Raw genomic sequence first — 18,908 nt, 5'->3', positions numbered from 1 at the left:
TTTTCTTCCAAGGAGTAAGCGTCTTTTAATTTCATGGCTGCAGTCACCATCTGCAGTGATTTTGGAGCCCCCAAAAATAAAGTCTGACACTGTTTCCACTGTTTCTCCGTCTATTTCCCGTCAAGTGATGGGACCAGATGCCATGATCTTAGTTTTCTGAATGTTGAGCTTTAAGCCAACTTTTTCACTCTCTACTTTTACTTTCATCAAGAGGCTTTTGAGTTCCTCTTCACTTTCTGCCATAAGGGTGGTGTCATCTGCATATCTGAGGTTATTGATATTGAAATATTACTCAGCAGTAATTTCAACTATTCTACTTGAATTAATATATACGTTAGTTGGTAATCTGTTTTACCATGGTACTGTGACATTTTAAAAATAATATCTAGCTGATAAATAGGTATTCCTTTTGTTTTGCATTAATGGAAAGAGGTTATTAGTTTCAGTTCAGAATTTTGGCATTCCTAGTATCCAAATTTATATTTTTAGTTCATCAGAGATTGTGAAAGAACTTTTGTGACTTCTGTATCATACCAGGAATGAACAGATGTAGGTGATGAAATTGTAGCTAACACATGTTTTATTATACTCTGTTTCTCCAGGCAGGCAGCTTGCATAGGGAGAAAATTATGGTCTTTTTCATCAGTTAGACTTGAGTTCAGCTCTGGTGCTTCTGTTTTCTAGTTGTTAACTCAGCTTTTTGTTAATTCATTTATAAAATGGGGATAATAATATTGCCTTTCAAGGTAGCTGGGAGAATTATATGAAGTAGTATAGTTAAAAGACCTTTTAAGTAGAGTCAGGTACATAGTGAAATATTAATTAAGCCATTTCTTTAAGTAGGTGTCTCAGAATAAAATGAAGGCTCATCTTGGGAAACAAAATGTACCTGTTTTTCTACTATAAAAAGCAGGTACAGCTGCAACTGGAGAATGAATACTCTGCAAAGAAGTCTTAATATTTTAATTAAAATTCTAATTTAATTTTAATTTAATTAATATTTTAATTAAATTTAATAATTTAATTATAAAGCACATTCTAATGTACAGACCCAAATAAGTTATGACAATTAATAAATTCACTCTTAATGATCCATGCATTTCAGAATATGGGCCTGTAAAACATTGTAATCAATTATTTTGTGAACTTGCATTTTTAAACTCATGAGCTGATTTAAGAGGAACATTTTATTACAAGTCAAATGAAACTCTTGTATTTCTGATTAATTTTATCATATAAATTTTTATCACTTTGATCTTTTAGATGTTTTTATAATTTTATCTATTTTGTGATGAATTTTTGTCATTTGTTTGCTAATTTTCTTTTTCCATTTTTTCTCCTGTATTCAATATATATTACTACTGATTTCTATTTATGCTTTTCTTTCACCTTTCCCTTTTGGTTCATTTAAAAAAAGAAGAAAAAAAGCAAAGCGTTTTATTCTCCTTCCTGTACAGAAAAGGGTCTCAGTGTATTTTCAGTTAGTGACTGTAGACCTGGCCTGTGTTATCAGTTACTATTTTGGTGATTTGAAATCATCATTGCCTCCTCATTGAAGAGCAACAGAGAGCAACTAGTTTCCAACTGCTGAATTAAGATGCTTTCTATTTGACTTCTGGGCTATTTTTATATTTAAAATTGTCTTTCCACAATTTAGTGATTTAGTATATTCTATTATTTATTTAATAGGTTAGTTAAGTTTCAAAATATTTACTTCTGACTTCATTACTTAAGTGTCTAAGATAAAATGTTTAAGGAAGTACAGGAGTGATGAAACCTTTAAGGACCTTCCTTGGCTTACTGTTGTTTTATTTTGTATGAATATGAAAACTGCGTTCTTTTAAAAGCACAATTTTATCTTCTGCCTCATTGAGTTTACTTTTTAAAGAGTAGTTCTTATTTTGAAATCAGTTTTCTTTATAGATTCTTCTCTCACTGTATTGTCTCAGCATAATAATGGGAATGAAGTATATTTATTAATAGTAAAATTACTGTTTTATTCTGTAATGTACATCATCAGTTAAGTAGATCTTTACCTGTTTTCTTCTTTTAGAAGAGCTGTAATCAAATTCTCCCATACCTACCAAGGCTAATTGAAACCTTCATCCTGTATGCGTATTCAGACTGCCATTTGAGGTTCAGGATACTTAGTTATTCTCAGGATGACTTAAGTTGTTTGTACTTCCTGATCATCATAGATTTTGGCATCCCTACCTGGAATAATTTTGAAAATTGATCCCTAAACACAGGAGATCTAAAAAGCTTTAACTTCACCAATATCTTAAATATCCTTGGTGGACCAGACTGTAAAGCATCTGCCTACAGTGTGGGAGACCTGGGTTTGATCCCTGGGTCAGGAATATCTCCTGGAGAAGGAAATGGAAACCCACTCCAGGATTTTTGCATGGGAAATCCCATGGACGGAGGAGCTTGGTAGGCTACAGTCCATGGGGTCTCGAAGAGTCAGACTTGACTGAGCTACTTTAGGTCACTTCCCAAATATCTATTCAGAATTTGTTGTTAGCAGATACCTTCATATTTGACTTACTTTGGAAACTAAAAAAATTTCTTCAATTCACCATATATTACATCTTTCTATTAAATAAACCTTATAACACCTGTATGTTAAGGCAGCTGTAGGGACTATAGATCATGTCTATAAAGGGCTAGTATGGAGTACCTAACACATAGCAGATAGTCAGCAAGAGGCGGGTGCTGCCTATATTAACAAGTGCCAAAACATGCTTACTGCTGAAAATGCTCATTTCTGTCTACTTTTCTTCTTTCTAAAGAAAAAAAAATTAATATTGACTACAGTGATCTAAAATAAGATATTATTTTTTTGTGTGTTATATTGGTAAAGCTGCTGCTGCGGCTGCTAAATTGCTTCAGTTGTGTTCGACTCTGTGTGGCCCCATAGACTGTAGCCTACCAGGCTCCTCCATCCCTGAGATTCTCCAGGCAAGAACACTGGAGTGGGTTGCCATGTCCTTCTCCAATGCATGAAAGTGAAACGTGAAAGTGAAGTCACTCAGTCGTGTCCAACTCTTTGCGACCCCATGGACTGCAGCCTACCAGGCTCCTCTGCTCTTGGGATTTTCCAGGCAAGAGTACTGGAGTGGGGTGCCAGTGCCTTCTCCGATTGGTAAAGCAGATCTTGGGAAAAAGTGATTTTGTAAAAGTATCTCTGTTGATGGTCTTGGCTAGTATTTGAGATCTTGCATATTTGATATTTGAAAAATCTTTGTTCTTTGTCACGATCAGTGGGTGGTTAGGGTAAATGTAGAATTGTACTTAGAAAATAATTTTCCTTTAATTTCAGAGAGATTTAAAAGTCTATTAGATAACTTTCTAGCTTCCAGTGGCTCTGCTGAGAAGTTTCTTTTCATTTTAAGCCTTGATCTTTAGTCTTGAGTTGCTTCGTCGCTTGGGACCTTTTTAAAGATCTTCTCTTTATTTCTGCTGATCTGAACATTTTACTTGGTACCTTTTCTCCTCCGGTGGGTCTTTGGAAATGTATGGAGACAATTTAGGTAGTCACAGTGACTAGGAGTGCTAAGGGAGAATGCTTTGGCATTTAGTAGCTAGAGGTCAAAGAAGTTAATTTACTTGCAAATACAGGAAGCATTCTCACCCGGAATTGAGTAGTATCCCCATTAAGAAGTATTGTGACCTTGGTAAAATGTAAGAATAATCCTAATGTTCATACTGAGTATAGTGTTTGGCAAGAGAAACAAGATGTGTGCACCAGGATCAGTCAACTTGATTGTAATTTTGTTATAGACATGCTATGAGAAACAGTGGAGGAAGAAAGAGTAAGTGACACAGAACAAATCGAAGGAGAATAAAGATCATTATGTGAAATATAACCATCAGATTATCTGTGAGGTATATGTATATATGCCATGTTACTGATTTGATTTCTGGCTGGACATTTTCTGCGCTATTTTGCTTAATCAGATTTTGACACTTTTCCCCCTGTATTTCCAAGTAGTACCTGTTCTTTGATAGGTTTATGTTATTATTCAGTCACTCAGTTGTGTCGGCCTCTTTGCATCACATGGACTGCAGCACGCCAGGCTTCCCTGTCCTTCACCAGGGAAGGTTTATAAATAGATATCTAATTGTAATCCAAACACTTAGCAATTCCAGATCCAGAAAGAACTGATAATTTTTTTTTTTTTTTTTTGCTAAGACTAGAACTTGACTGACAGTGAATGATACATTTTAAATGAGGTGGGGACTCAGAAAAGAACTGAGCTAGAGGTATACTTGCACAGTTTCATAGCAGCTTCTGTGGTTTAAGTTTGTAGTTCTGTTTCACCAGTCTTGGGAAATGAATTACCAGAGCAGCATGTATAGATAGCCATAACAGTGCAAATATTCAGTAACAAAGACAACTTGCTTTTGAATTATCCACAATTTTTTCATGGTTCATATCATTGCTTTACTTCACTAATGTGGCTAACCAGGCAAACTGTACATTAGAAACATAAGAGTCTAACCAAGCAAAGAGAGATTAAGATAATGAGGTGGGAAGATGTTAAAAGAGTAGTTTGATAATTAAGTATTAATGCAGTCTTCATTTTAATATGCATATGATTACTTTTACTTTTCAGAACCTAAATCACAGCCGCAGCAGCTTCATCAAGGACAAAACAGAATGTCAAATACTGAGCAAAATGGAGTAAAAGATAATAATCAACCACGATATCTTCCTCGAAATGATACCAGACAGCCAAGAAATGAAAAACCTCCTCGTTTTCAAAGAGACACCCAAAATTCAAAGGCAGTGTTAGAAGGCAGTGGATTACCTAGAAACAGAGGTTCTGAAAGACCAAGTACTTCTTCAGGATCTGAAGTATGGGCTGAAGAGAGAATCAAATGTGATAGATCATATTCTAGATACGATAGAACTAAAGATACTTCTTACCTTTTAAGTTCCCCACACAGTGATACCGTATTTACAAAAAGGGATAACTCTATGCAAAGCCGATCAGGAAAAGGTCCATCCTATGCAGAGGCAAAAGAAAATCCTTTTCCTCAAGAATCCATAGATTATAATAATCACAAACGTGGGAAAAGAGAAAACCAAACAGCAAATTCGGATCATTTTTATGACAGGAAGCCACGAACAATAAATAATGAAGCTTTTAGTGGTGTAAAAATTGAAAAACATTTTAATATAAATACTGAACACCAGAATCCTGCCCGAACAAATAGTTTCATTGGTGTTCCAAATGGAGAGACAGAAATGCCACTGAAGGGAAGGCGAGTGGGACCTATTAAGCCAGCAGGACCCCTCACGGCTTCATCCTATGATGATAAAATATTTTACAGTAGTGGTCCCAAAAGAAGATCTGGGCCAATTAAACCCGAAAAAGTACTAGAATCATCTATTCCTATGGAGTATGCAAAACTGTGGAAATCTGGAGATGAATGTTTAGCACTTTATTGGGAAGACAACAAGGTATGCATGCTGTAAAGTTATTAAATACTAATATTACTGAATGTAACAGTCTAGTGAGACCATAGAAAGCCATTGCTTTGGGACAGGGTTTCAGTCTCTGGTTGTACTTGTTTATAGTCTTTGAATAGATGTATGCATATGTAACTTATCAAAGGAAGAGCAAAATATTTAATATTTTTTATGGATGCTTAGGAGTCCCATAATACTTGGTTGTTAGGTTTGATTTCCACTTGCATATCAGAAAAGTATTGTAAAAGTGAATAAATGAGGTTGACAAGTTACTTTAGTTATCATTTACTGAGCTTAATATTTACTTTTATTTATTTTACTTAATAAATAAATTATTTTATTTATTTTACTTAATATTTGCTTTTCTTTCTAATAAAATTGTACTGATTCATAAGGAAGCAAATCAGTTGAATGGCACACAGTTAAGTTGTCATTTAATTTAAAGATAATATACATAATTAGCCTACTTTAAAAATATTATGAGGAGGAAAGTTAATTATTTAGCTAATAATAAATAATTTAAGAGTTATTAAACCAATACTTTAAACAGCCTTGTGTTCTACATTATATACTGGCTAAAAGGAAAAGAGGGGGAAAAAATGGAAATGGAAAGACACAAGATGAGATTGAGAAGGAATACAGTGAATCAGGTAAAAGAGCCTGACAAAGGGAAGAAGACCGACACAGTGAGAACAGGAAAGGAAGAGGCCAGAGGGACCCTCAGACAGGAGGGACTTTGTTCGTGTCTCCATTTCTGCCCAGCATGCTCCTCCACTAACTGCTCTTCTGATCCTTGAAGACTTGGCTCAGAGACTTCCTAGAGGAAGCCTTTCTCTGCACCCTCCTCCCTTCTACATTATTGTCTTTCTCAATCAGTGCCTTGTTCACTTTCTAAAGCTTATCACAGTTTGTAAGTATTTTTGGTTTTGGTTCCTATATTGATAACTGTTTCCCCTGCCATGATTTTAAGTCCCTTGAAGACAGGACCATATCTCTCTAGTTTTTCTCTATTGCCCTGTTCCTCTCACAGTGTAGGAATTTCATAATTATTTTTTAACTTCATTAACTAGTTCATTCTCCAGGAGGCACTTGCATAGGAAAAAAACTTGAGTGGTTAGGGCACTGGAGATATCGTTGTTGTTCTTGTTCAGTCGCCCAGTCATGTCCCACTCTTTGCGACCCCATGGACTGTAGCCCTCCAGGCCCCCTGTCCCACACCATCTCCTGAAGTTTGCCCCACTTCATGTCCATTGCATTGGTGATGCCATCCAGCCATCTCGTCCTCTGAAAGCCTCTTATCTTTCTGCGCTCAATCTTTCCCAGCATCAGGGACTCTTCCAATGAGTCAGCTGGAGATATTAGCAAGGTAATAAAAACCAGAGGTAGTCGTACTAGGAAAACTATTGTGAAGGACCTAGGTGAATGTGAAGATCAAGTAAAAAATATGTTTGTAACAAATATTTTATGTATAGAGTACTTTCAGTTGAAATGGCTGTGCCCATATGTGTGACTGGAAGGAATAGTGGAGATAATGTTACCTGAAGATTTCAGGGAATGAAATTTAGGCTAGGAAGTGTGGTAGGATGTTTTAAGAGATGCTATATGGCTTGGGATCAGGAAACAGGCCCCATTGTGTTCAATGAATGATGAGGAATAAACAGGGTTCTCAGTTCAGTACAGTTCAGTCGCTCAGTTGTGTTCGACTCTTCGCGACACCATGAATCGCAGCATGCCAGCCTCCCTGTCCATCACCACCTCCCGGAGTTCACTCACACTCATGTCCATCGAGTCAGTGATGCCATCCAGCCATCTCATCCTCTGTCGTCCCCTTCTCCTCCTGCCCCCAATCCCTCCCGGATCAGGGTCTTTTCCAATGAGTCAGTTCTTCGCATGTGGTGCCCAAAATACTGGAGTTTCAGCTTTAGCATCATTCCTTCCAAAGAACACCCAGGGCTGATCTCCTTCAGAATGGACTGGTTGTATCTCCTTGCAGTCCAAGGGACTCTCAAGAGTCTTCTCCAACACCACAGTTCAAAAGCATCAATTCTTCGGTGCTCAGCTTTCTTCACAGTCCAACTCTCACATCCATACATGACCATAGGAAAAACCATAGCCTTGCCTTGATGCACCTTTGTTGGCAAAGTAATAATCTCTGCTTTTCAATATGCTATCTAGGTTGTTCATAACTTTCCTTCCAAGGAGTAAGCGTCTTTTAATTTCATGGCTGCAGTCACCATCTGCAGTGATATTGAAGCCCCAAAACATAAAGTCTGCCACTGTTTCCACTGTTTCCCCATCTATTTCCCATGAACTAATGGGACCAGATGCCATGATCTTCCTTTTCTGAATGTTGAGCTTTAAGCCAACTTTTTCACTCTCCTCTTTCACTTTCATCAAGAGGCTTTTTAGTTCCTGTTCACTTTCTGCCATAAGGGTGGTGTCATCTGCATATCTGAGGTTATCGATATTTCTCCCAGCAATCTTGATTCCAGGTTGTGCTTCTTCCAGCCCAGCGTTCGTTTCTCATGATGTCCTCTGCATATAAGTTAAATAAGCAGGGTGACAGTATACAGCCTTGATGTACTCCTTTTCCTATTTGGAACTAGTCTGTTGTTCCATGTCTAGTTCTAAATGTTGATTCTTGACCTGATACAGGTTTCTCAAGAGGCAGGTCAGGTGGCCTGATATTCCCTTCTCTTTCAGAATTTTCCACAGTTTATTGTGATCCACGCAGTCAAAGGCTTTGGCATAGTCAATAAAGCAGAAATAGATGTTTTTCTGGAACTCTCTTGCTCTTTTCATGATCCAGCGGATGTTGGCAATTTGATCTCTGGTTCCTTTGCCTTTTCTAAAACCAGCTTGAACATCTGGATGTTCACGGTTCACGTAGTGCTGAAGCCTGGCTTGGAGAATTTTGAGGATAACTTTATTAACATGTGAGATGAGTGCAATTGTGCGGTAGTTTGAGCATTCTTTGGCATTGCCTTTCATTGGGATTGGAATGAAAACTGACCTTTTCCAGTCCTGTGGCCACTGCTGAATTTTCCAAATTTGCTGGCATATCGAGTGCAGCACTTTCACACCATCGTCTTTCAGGATTTGAAATAGCTCAACTGGAATTCCATCACCTCCGTTAGCTTTGTTTGTAGTGATGCTTTCTAAGGCCTACTTGACTTCACATTCCAGGATGTTTGGCTCTAGGTGAATGATTACACCATCATGATTATCTTGGTCGTGAAGCTGTTTTTTGTACAGTTCTTCTGTGTATTCTTGCCACCTCATCTTAATGCTTCTGTTAAGTCCATACCATTTCTGTCCTTTATCAAGCCCATCTTTGCATGAAGTGTGCCCTTGGTATCTCTAATTTTCTTGAAGAGATCTCTAGTCTTTTCCATTCTGTTGTTTTCCTCTATTTCTTTGCATTGATCGCTGAGGAAGGCTTTCTTATCTCTCCTTGCTATTCTTTGAAACTCTGCATTCAGACGCTTATATCTTTCCTTTTCTCCTTTGCTTTTCACTTCTCTTCTTTTCACAGCTATTGTAAGGCCTCCCCAAACAGCCATTTTGCTTGTTTGCATTTCTTTTCCATGGGGATGGTCTTGATCCTTGTCTCCTGTACAATGTCACGAACCTCCATCCATAGTTCATCAGGCACTCCTTCTATCAGATGTAGTCCCTTAAATCTATTTCTCATTTCCACTGTATAATCATAAGGAGTTTGATTTAGGTCATACCTGAATGGTCTAATGGTTTTCCCCCTTTTCTTCAATTTAAGTCTCAGTTTGGCAATAAGGAGTTCATGATCTGAGCCACAGTCAGCTCCTGGTCTTGTTTTTACTGACTGTATAGAACTTCTCCTTTTTTGGCTACAAAGAATATAATCAATCTGATTTCGGTGTTGACCATCTGGTGATTTCCACATGTAGAGTCTTCTCTTGTGTTGTTGGAAGAGAGTGTTTGTTATGACCAGTGTGTTCTCTTGGAAAAACTCTTATTAGCCTTTGCTCTGCTTCATTCTGTACTCCATGGCCAGATTTGCCTGTTACTCTTGACTTCCTACTTTTGCATTCCAGTCCCCTATAATGAAAAGGACATCTTTTTTGGGTGTTAGATCTGAAAGGTCTTGTAGGTCTTCATAGAACGATTCAGCTTCTTCAGCATTGCTGGTTGGGTCATAGGCTTGGATTACTGTGATATTGGTTTGCCTTGGAAACGAACAGGGTGTTAGGTGTTACCTAATGATAGCAGCAAGAAGGGGTCCAGGTACAACTAGATGGCATAGTCTTTTAAGGTTTTTGTGTGAATGTGGCTAGTAGCAGCTTGTCTGCTGTTAAGTTTTTATTCAAGGCTGAAAGGAGAAGAAGAGACTGCACTAACTGTGTCTTTTATTTTTTTCAAGAAAAGTAAAAGCCTTCCCAGAAATACCAACAGATAATCTCATTGGTTGGAACTGTTTTACATGGCTACTCCTTGGCTCTTATGGAGACTTGGAAAGCAAGTGCAGGTGTTCATCACGATCTGGACTCTTACTCTTGCAGCTGAGACCACTCACTTTACTAAACACAAGAACTATTTGATTTGGCTAGTGCGGGAATTACTTATGCTTTGGCATTTCTCCATTAAGGTAGAGCCAAGAAGTAGTTGAAAATTAGAGTTAGTTTATAGAGCTAACATTGTCTACCTTTGAGGGTTCTCTTTTGTAGGGGACTTCCCTGATATCTCAGTTGGTAAAGAATCCACCTGCGATGCAGGTGACTCCAGTTGGATTTCTGGGTCAGGAAGATGTGCTGGAGAAGGGATAGACTACCCACTCCAGTATTCTTGGGCTTCCCTTGTGGCTCAACTGGTAAAGAACCTGCCTGCAATGCAGGAGACCTGGGTTCGACCCTGGGTTGGGAAGATCCTCTGGAGAAGGGAAATGTTCCCCACTCCAGTATTCTGGCCTACAGAATTCCATGAACTACATGTATATGTATAGTCCGTGAGGTCACAGAGTTGGACATGACTGAGCAACTTTGACTTTGTCTTTGTCTTTTTGTCACTTCTATAAGATGCTTCTGTGAATGGTAAAGATGAAGGTGGCAAAAATTATTTTTTGCATTGAACAATGTGGAACTGGTGACCCTGACAAACAGAGGAAGTGAATAATTTGAGTTCAAGTCCAATAATGTTTGAAAGACTTGATAAGAAGACACAAGCTTTCCACTGAAATCCTGTACGGATTGTGTCCTTGTACTAAGTGCAAAATACAAGCAAGCCAGTAGAAAGCCTAAAATCATCCCTGCAAATCATCAAGGGTATCTACTTGTACTCTGTCTGCCAGCTTCGCAGAATATAATCCTCTTTGAGGGAAAAGTAATATTTTTTAGAACCTCTTCATGGTATTTCACCTATTGATATAATGTCTGGCATCCTAAAAAAATTATGAGGCATGTTAAAAATATATAGAGAATATGAATGACCAGAAACAAAGCAACAGAGAATAATGACAGTCCTAAGATATTTAAACTTAGACAAGTTCTTCAACAAATATTGAGTAGTCAACAAACCATAATTGAGTAGCTGCTATATGTTAGGTGCTTGGGATACATCAGATAGTTTTGCCTGTGCTATGAACTGAGTATCTTCAAGTACCTGATCAGATTGTTATTAAAGCTTTACTTTCAACTGTAATTTTCTCAGAAAATCAATAATACTAAATTCATATATTGTCTCTACTGAATATACTCTTAAGTAATCTCATATAGCTTCTGAAAGGTGGTGCCTAATATCTCCCCAAATATTTTGAGCTTTTAGAGGATTGTTGGAATAATTGAATGATCTCCTAAGGGGGCTACTTTGATTTTATGTGGATGTTTTTCAGTTTAGAGTGAAGGATTGTAGGCTCTGTATAGATACACCATTAAGCAAATAAGATAAATAATACTCTGTGAAAGAGATGGCATTAGTTATCTTATAAAACCACCTAATTTAAGAGATAACTTTTCAGTGTCTTATCAAGAACAGGCAACTTGCCAATTTTCTAGCCAGAGACTAGGGTAAAGGCTTAAGAAAAGCATTATCTATAACTGTCATTAAGAAACCTTAATCTTGGTTGTGTTATAAGTGATGTTTTGGAAGCAATCAGTATCATTTAAAACATTCCTCATGATATCTCGCCTTCTCTCAAGCTTTACTTTCATAGAAAGACTGAGCATTTGGAACAATCCTCCTCCTCCCTGTACATCTGCCATGACTAGTTCAGCTCTTTCAGCCCTATCAACTGGGATAGACCTTTAAAGTGGTCTCCTTGCCTTAAGTCTTATTCCTCTTAAAAATGTCACTGAAACTGCTGTCACTGTGATCTTGTCATTCTTCCTAGTTAAAATATTTCACTTGTAGTCTAGCATGCCTATAGAGCCTCTATCTACTGACCCTTACTATCTTGTCTTATTGGCAACCCTTCTTACATCATGCCATAATTAATTTAAAACTATTTGTTATATCCTATACTCAGACGGTTGGAGAAGGAAATGGCAACCCACTCCAGTACTCTTGCCTGGAAAGTCCCATGAACAGAGGAGCATGTTAGGCTACAGTCCATGGGGTTGCGAAGAGTCAGACATGACTGAGCGACTTCACTTTCTTTATACTCAGATGGTAAAGCGGCTGCCTACAATGCAGGAGTCCCAGGTTCAATCCCTGGGTCCGGAAGATCTCCTGGAGAAGGAAATGGCAACCCACTCCAGTATTCATGCCTGGAAAATCCCATGGACTGAGGAGCCTGGTGGGCTACAGCCCATGGGGTTGCAAAGAGTCGGACAGGACTGCGTGACTTCACTTCACTTCACTTCACTTCATACTCTTCATGTTTTGTTTCTGTAACTTTTACTGGAACACCTTTCTCAGTTCTTAGCTTGGCTAAATACTCTTCATCCTTGAAGATTATACCCATTGTCATTTGCCCCAGGAAGCTTTTCCTGTACTCCTAGCCATATCAAATGCCATATCACTACACCTTTACTTTCCATGTTATGTAGAAGTCATTTTTTACATAGGTTATCTTTAGTAAGTTCCTAAAAGGATGTCAGGTTGTTTTTCTAGGTTATATATTATGATTGTTTGTCACTGTTGAACTTAACTGACATAACTGTCTAAAAAGCTTTCAGTTGAAGTATTCATGAAATACAGCACTTTACAGAACATGGAAGTGTAAGGCTAAGAAATAAAGGAGGAAAGGAGAGATGTGGATATATAACTAGATCTCTGAGATAAGGAAAAATTCTGACATGGTATCTATAATCTTCTTGCATCCTGATCTGGAAAAGAAATACCATGGATTAATTTAGTAACTTTTATAGTATGGCATATACTAGTTAGTTGGGCTTCCCAGATGGTGCTAGTCGTAAAGAACCTGCCTGCCAATGCAGGAAGCGTAAAGGACGCAGGTTAGATCCCTGGGTCAGGAAGATCCCTTGGAGGAGGGTATGGCAATCTACTCCATTATTCTCACCTGGGGAATCCCGTGAATAGAGGAGTGTGGCAGGCTGCAGTCCATAGGATCACAAAGAGTCTGACACAACTGAGGTGACTTGGCAAACACACACGCATACTAATAAAAGCAGATTCTTTCTTGGTATACCCACAGTAACTGCTAATTTCGAAGGTTATCAAGAATAAGAATTTTTGTTGCCTTTAGCATTTTTTGATTCCGGTGAACCCATGAAGGTTATTGAACTCAGGCTTGGCTACTTGCTGCTTGAAAGGCAATTTTTGAGAAGCAGGTGTTGGGTAAAAGGGAAGACGGCTTTGTTGAGAAAACTGGTGCCGTTCTGGGAAGAAGATGGACTCATGGCCCAAAAACTAGCTCCCCTAACCAGCTCCCTTTTGCTAATCAGGGGAAAGAGCTTTTAAAGGAGATATTTAGGGAGGTACAGGTAGAGGGAAGGGTTGGTGGAGGGGGGCTACATGCAGAACAGCTACAAAAATCATCTTGAAATTGGTCGTGTAGTGGTCTGATCAGCATCATATAGTTGTTTTAATTACAAGTATTGTTCCCATTTCCTTGAGGCCAGTTCTTTAAATTGTGTAAGATGGAAGAGCTTATGTCATAACTACAGTCTGGTCATCATGTGGTTAACTTCTTCTGTCTAGTGGGGGTTTCGGTATCTGCAAAACAGTCAAAGGATTTAACTCAGAATATGTATCTGTAGCTCTTGAGGAGAAACTGAAGGTCCTTAACTTTGCTTAATGGCTAAACCATTATTTTGTCTTGCTTGACTGTTTTCCTTTGTTTCCACGTTTTTTCACTTCTCTGATTACATTTATTCCTTGGTTAAGCTTTTCTGTAGACAAGCAGCAGATGGAGGACCTGGGGGAGAAGGAGCGTCTGTCCCGGGAAGGTCTCGTGGGGTCCTGTTACACTGAGTCACTGTCAGAGTAGACTGTTACAAGAGCGTCCAACTCCCTTGTTTGAAAAAAAACTTTCCTTGAGAGTAAATAAGAATTTTAAGAGTTTTTTGTTGCTATTTCATGTTCATTAAGCAACATTCAGACCTATAATTTGAGTCCTAAATGGGTTGATCTATAGTGAAGGGAATACTCCAATCAGGTGATCTACTCCAAGTTGCCTTAACAGATAAATTAAAAATTGAAGTTGTTATGTGAATTCAGTTCCTGGTGACTTTGTGCATTGGTTCCCAGAGCCAAGTAATACTGGATAAACTGAAGAAATAAAAGGGTTTGGTCTTACAGTGTCTTAAATCCTATAAATCCTAGATATAAGTAGTGTGCTTACTTCCTGCCTGGGAACTCTGCTTCGCCACAGCTGCCTGTATGACTATAGCAATGACAATGAGCCTTTGAGGATTTTTCTTTGACATGTATTTCTGTTTTTTAAATAAATTACTTCATACTTATACACTCTAATTAGTACATAAGAACTGTTTTACTAATGTCAAAGGGCTTCAGTGGCTAACAAGGAGACGTTGAAGAACACTAGTTCTTTTTGCACCGATTAGTATGTGAATATTCTCTACTGATCCTCTTGGTTCTGAAATCTTACTACTGCTCAGTGTATGTCAGAACTCACACAGATAAAAGAATCTCTCTCTTTCTTAGCCAATTTATGATTATCCAAAAGTAAATTTTGGACTCTGTGGGAGAAAGTGAGGGTGGGATGATTTGAGAGAATGACACTGAAGCGTGTTTATTACCATATGTAAAATAGATAACCAGTGCAAGTTCGATGCATGAAGCAGGGCTCAAAGCCCGTGCTCTGGGACAACTTAAGGGATGGGGTGGGGAGGAAAGTGGGAAGGGGGGTTCAGATGGGGAGACACATGTGCCCCTGTGGCTGATTCATGTTGATGTATGGCAAAAACCGTAACAATATTGTAACATAATTATCCTCCAATTAGAATAAATTAAAAATGCATTATCTTAAAAATTATTTTTTTAAATATTATATATTTCAAAGTTGCTAAGAGAATTTATATCTTAGCTAAGAGATTTATATCTTTAAAGTTTTCATCCTAAGGAAAAAAATATAACCATTTGTGGTGATGGACACTAACTAGACTTATTGTGGTGGTCATTTCACAATATATACATATATCAGATTATTATGTTTTCCATTTAAAGCTAATACAATGATATCGCAATACAATTGATTTAAAAATGAACTTTCAAAAAATACTAACATTGTAACATTTCGAGTATTTATATTTCCATCATGCATCACCTTATCTAGACAATGTTGATCGTCCTGTTTAAAACTCCTTTTTGTCTCCTCAGTTTTACCGAGCAGAAGTTGAAGCTCTTCATTCTTCAGGTATGACAGCAGTTGTTAAATTCACTGATTATGGAAACTATGAAGAGGTGCTACTAAGCAACATGAGGCCCATTCAGTCAGAGGCATGGGTATGTGATCCAAATTATATACAAAGACATAAGCTGTTTTGAAGGAAATAAATAGCTCTGAAAGATTAGTCATAGCAATACTAAATTTTCCAGTGGAAAAATGTTTTGTTTAAAACTGGCTACTCCTAAAGTAAGGTTTTAATTAATAATTACCTTAAGCTACAGTAAAAATGAGTGCATTGCAATTGCTTCTCTTATATAATGCTTTGTTATATTATGTTTGGCGATAAGTGCCCTTAGTTATGTTTGCCAAAAATGTGTATGTGTTTTTATGAGTCTTTATGCATATTTTATTCTTTCCCAGCTTGTTACTATTTAAATTTGACCAAATTATGTCCAGCCTTTGTCAAATTTAAATCTCTTCTGGATACATGTATAATCTTTATTATTTTAGTTAAATGTAAAATTAAGAAAAACACTTTAAATTATATATGAATTCATATGCATTTACTACACATATATATGTACATGCACAGATTAAATTTAAATATCTTTGTTGAATAATATTTAATTTTGTTGCCAAATGTTATGTCAAAACTGACAGTTTTGTTGATATAATTTAGATAGTATTGACCTCCTGGAGTCCATTGTATACAAGATTTATGTAACTTTACATAGAGTCTCAACTATATTTAGGCAAAAACAAGAGGACAAAGCATATTAGAATTTGTTTTATACAGATTTTTTTTACAAATTTCTGTCTCTAATTTGTGGGTTCAGTTCAGTTCAGTCGCTCAGTCATGTCCGACTCTTTGTGACACCATGAATCACAGCACGCCTGGCCTCCCTGTCCATCACCAACTCCCGGAGTTCACTCAAACTCATGTCCATCAAGTTGGTGATGCCATCCAGCTATCTCATCCTCTGTCGTCCCCTTCTCCTCCTGCCCCCAATCCCTCCCAGCATCAGAGTCTTTTCCAATGAGTCAACTCTTCGCATGAGGTGGCCAAAGTACTAGAGTTTCAGCTTTAGCATCAGTCCTTCCAATGAACACCAAGGGCTGGTCTCCTGTAGAATGGACTGGTTGGATCTCCTTGCAGTCCAAGGGACTCTCAAGAGTCTTCTCCAACACCACAGTTCAAAAGTATCAATTCTTCGGTGGTCAGCTTTCTTTATAGTCCAACTCTCACATCCATACATGACCACTGGAAAAACCATAGCCTTGACTAGATGGACCTTTGTTGGCGAAGTAATGTCTCTGCTTTTGAATACACTGTCTAGGTTGGTCATAACTTTCCTTCCAAGGAGTAAGCGTCTTTTAATTTCATGGCTACATTCATGATCTGCTGTGATTTTGGAGCCCAAAAGCATAAAGTCTGACACTGTTACCCCTGTTTCCCCATCTATTCCCATGAAGTGATGAGACCAGATGCCATGATCTTTTGTTTTCTGAATGTTGAGCTTTAAGCCAACTTTTTCACTCTCCTCTTTCACTTTCATCAAGAGGCTTTTTAGTTCCTCTTCACTTTCTGCCATAAGGGTGGTGTCATCTGCATATCTGAGGTTATTGATATTTCTACTTATTACTAGAAACCTAATTTGTTGCTGTTTCCCTAAAATATAAGGATATACTAGAAAATTATATCATTTAGACAATAGCCTTCATCATTGAAGCATACTTGTTTTCTTATGAACTTCTTTTGATTTAGTTTTGATCCTTCTAGATTTTCCTGTCATCACCTCAGGGTCATTGCCCACTTCACCCCCCCCCCCCCCCCCAAAAAAGGAAGATAAATAAAACAACAACAAAACTAGTAGCAGTAATCATATTTGGGCCCATGGATATTTTTTCTTGACCGTTTTATTCCAGAAAATTGATAATTTTCTAGGTAGCTTATTGTTTCATATTTTAAAATATAACATTCATATCTTATACTGTATAATTAAGTAAGAGATCCTTTCTCTCATTCTCATTTTCTAAAGTTTAGCTGCTTTTTCCCTAAGAGACTGAAATACCATTACTGTCTAATTTATATCTTTTCTTGGAGAAACTTGGTATAACTATATCTTTTGCCCTTTTGATTCCCACATGATGGCTATTTTTATTCTCTTTTTTTTTTTAAAGTCAATGCTCACATCTTAATGCAATTATAAATTTATTGAGTCTGTATTTCTAGAAGGTGAGCCCAGGTTTGCTATTCATCATGTGATTCCCATTTTAGCCACTACAGAGTCAAAATAAAAGTTTTACATTTAGTGTTTTTTTAGGAGATTTAGTAAGAGGTTAATTTTATTCTTTTCTCCCTAAAAAAAATTTAAGTTTCCTTACTTTGTTTCCTGTCTACTTCCTTTTTCTGTTCCAGAGTAGACATAGCTGTTGAGCACCTTTTTTATTCTTCATTGTAGCTCTTCTACTCAGAGGTGTTTGGTGCCAAAGGATCTTTTTCTTCCTAAGTCAGTGACATTTCCTTTTTCCTCTTTAATAGTCCTCATTGCTTTATTGATTTTAGGCCATTGTAAACTTGGCTGAACAATAAATGTATCACATATGATAGCCCATGTAGTGATTCTGAACCATGGCAGTACTTTTATGTTCTCCATACCTCATCTAGGCTTTACTGTGCTATTTTTTTAACCTATTTACTTTTTTCTGCAGTTAACTTAAAAACCTTTCATGCTGTGCTAAGTCACTTCAGTCATGTCCAGGTCTTTGCAACCCCATGGACTAATAGCCTGCCAGGATCCTCTATCCATACAATTCTCCAGGCAAGAATACCGGAGTGAGTTGCCATGCCCTCCTCCAGGGGTTCTTCCCAATAAGATCCATGAAATATTTTGCAGGAAGAGGCAGGATAGTATTATTAAATATTTTGGAGACTGGTATTTCTTTTTTCCTAATACAAATAATCAAGTGATTGTTGATGTTTTATGCTTTTGCATAAATTAATATAACATATTTTTGGATCATGAACAGTATTATTGAGAATAAGATCATCCTTTCTTCCTCATCTATGTGAATAATTGACTTAGTTGTAGATGCAGCTCCTTTTTGAATAGAAGGCACACCTTAACATATTTTCACTCATCTCATTAAAAAAAAAAAAGTATGTGTCCATATACGTAAAAAGCCTCTGAAGAAAAACAATCAGTGTGACTGTCAGTACATTTAACACAGAATTAGTGTATTGTCCCGTTATACTCTGAGAGGACTAATATTGGGGTCTGTGAGCACTTTTTCTTTTTGTAACTTTGGAATTATAACAAATTATAAGTTAATCAAAGTAAAACATTCACTATACCAATAAGAAGGTAACTCTACTTCGTGTCATGCTAGAAACATTAAAGGGCTACAGAGGTAAGGTGAGGCTGATAGAAGCCTTAGCAGAGTTATTTACTCTCACTGTGGATTGTGTAGTTTTTAATTTTTTTAACTCTTGTGCTACATATGTACATTACTGTTTTTAATTGTGAAATGATTTCATATGTTTAATTAAGGTTTATGTTTGTCATTGCCGTAAGATTTTGGAAAATCTCTTGTCTTCCTAAATACAGCAATGAGCATTCATTGAGATTTTTTTTAGTAGTTTGC

General features: G+C 37.3%; 1 protein-coding gene across 2 annotated transcripts in view; it reads left to right on the top strand.

The window, feature by feature from the left end:
- Nucleotides 1-18,908, top strand: part of TDRD3 (tudor domain containing 3) — a 229,796-nt gene that overhangs the window by 165,634 nt on the left and 45,254 nt on the right. For both annotated transcript variants that reach the window (XM_040267150.1, XM_040267151.1), the window contains exons 11-12: nt 4,620-5,470; nt 15,254-15,379. In XM_040267150.1, coding sequence (XP_040123084.1) covers nt 4,620-5,470; nt 15,254-15,379 — 977 coding nt within the window. The remainder of the gene's footprint in view (nt 1-4,619; nt 5,471-15,253; nt 15,380-18,908) is intronic.

This window comes from Oryx dammah, unplaced genomic scaffold (genome assembly GCF_014754425.2).
Source record: "Oryx dammah isolate SB20612 unplaced genomic scaffold, SCBI_Odam_1.1 HiC_scaffold_24, whole genome shotgun sequence".
NCBI classification, from domain to species: domain Eukaryota; kingdom Metazoa; phylum Chordata; class Mammalia; order Artiodactyla; family Bovidae; genus Oryx; species Oryx dammah.
The sequence above is the reverse complement of the archived record's forward strand: the minus strand, read 5'-3'. Positions and strand labels throughout refer to the sequence as shown.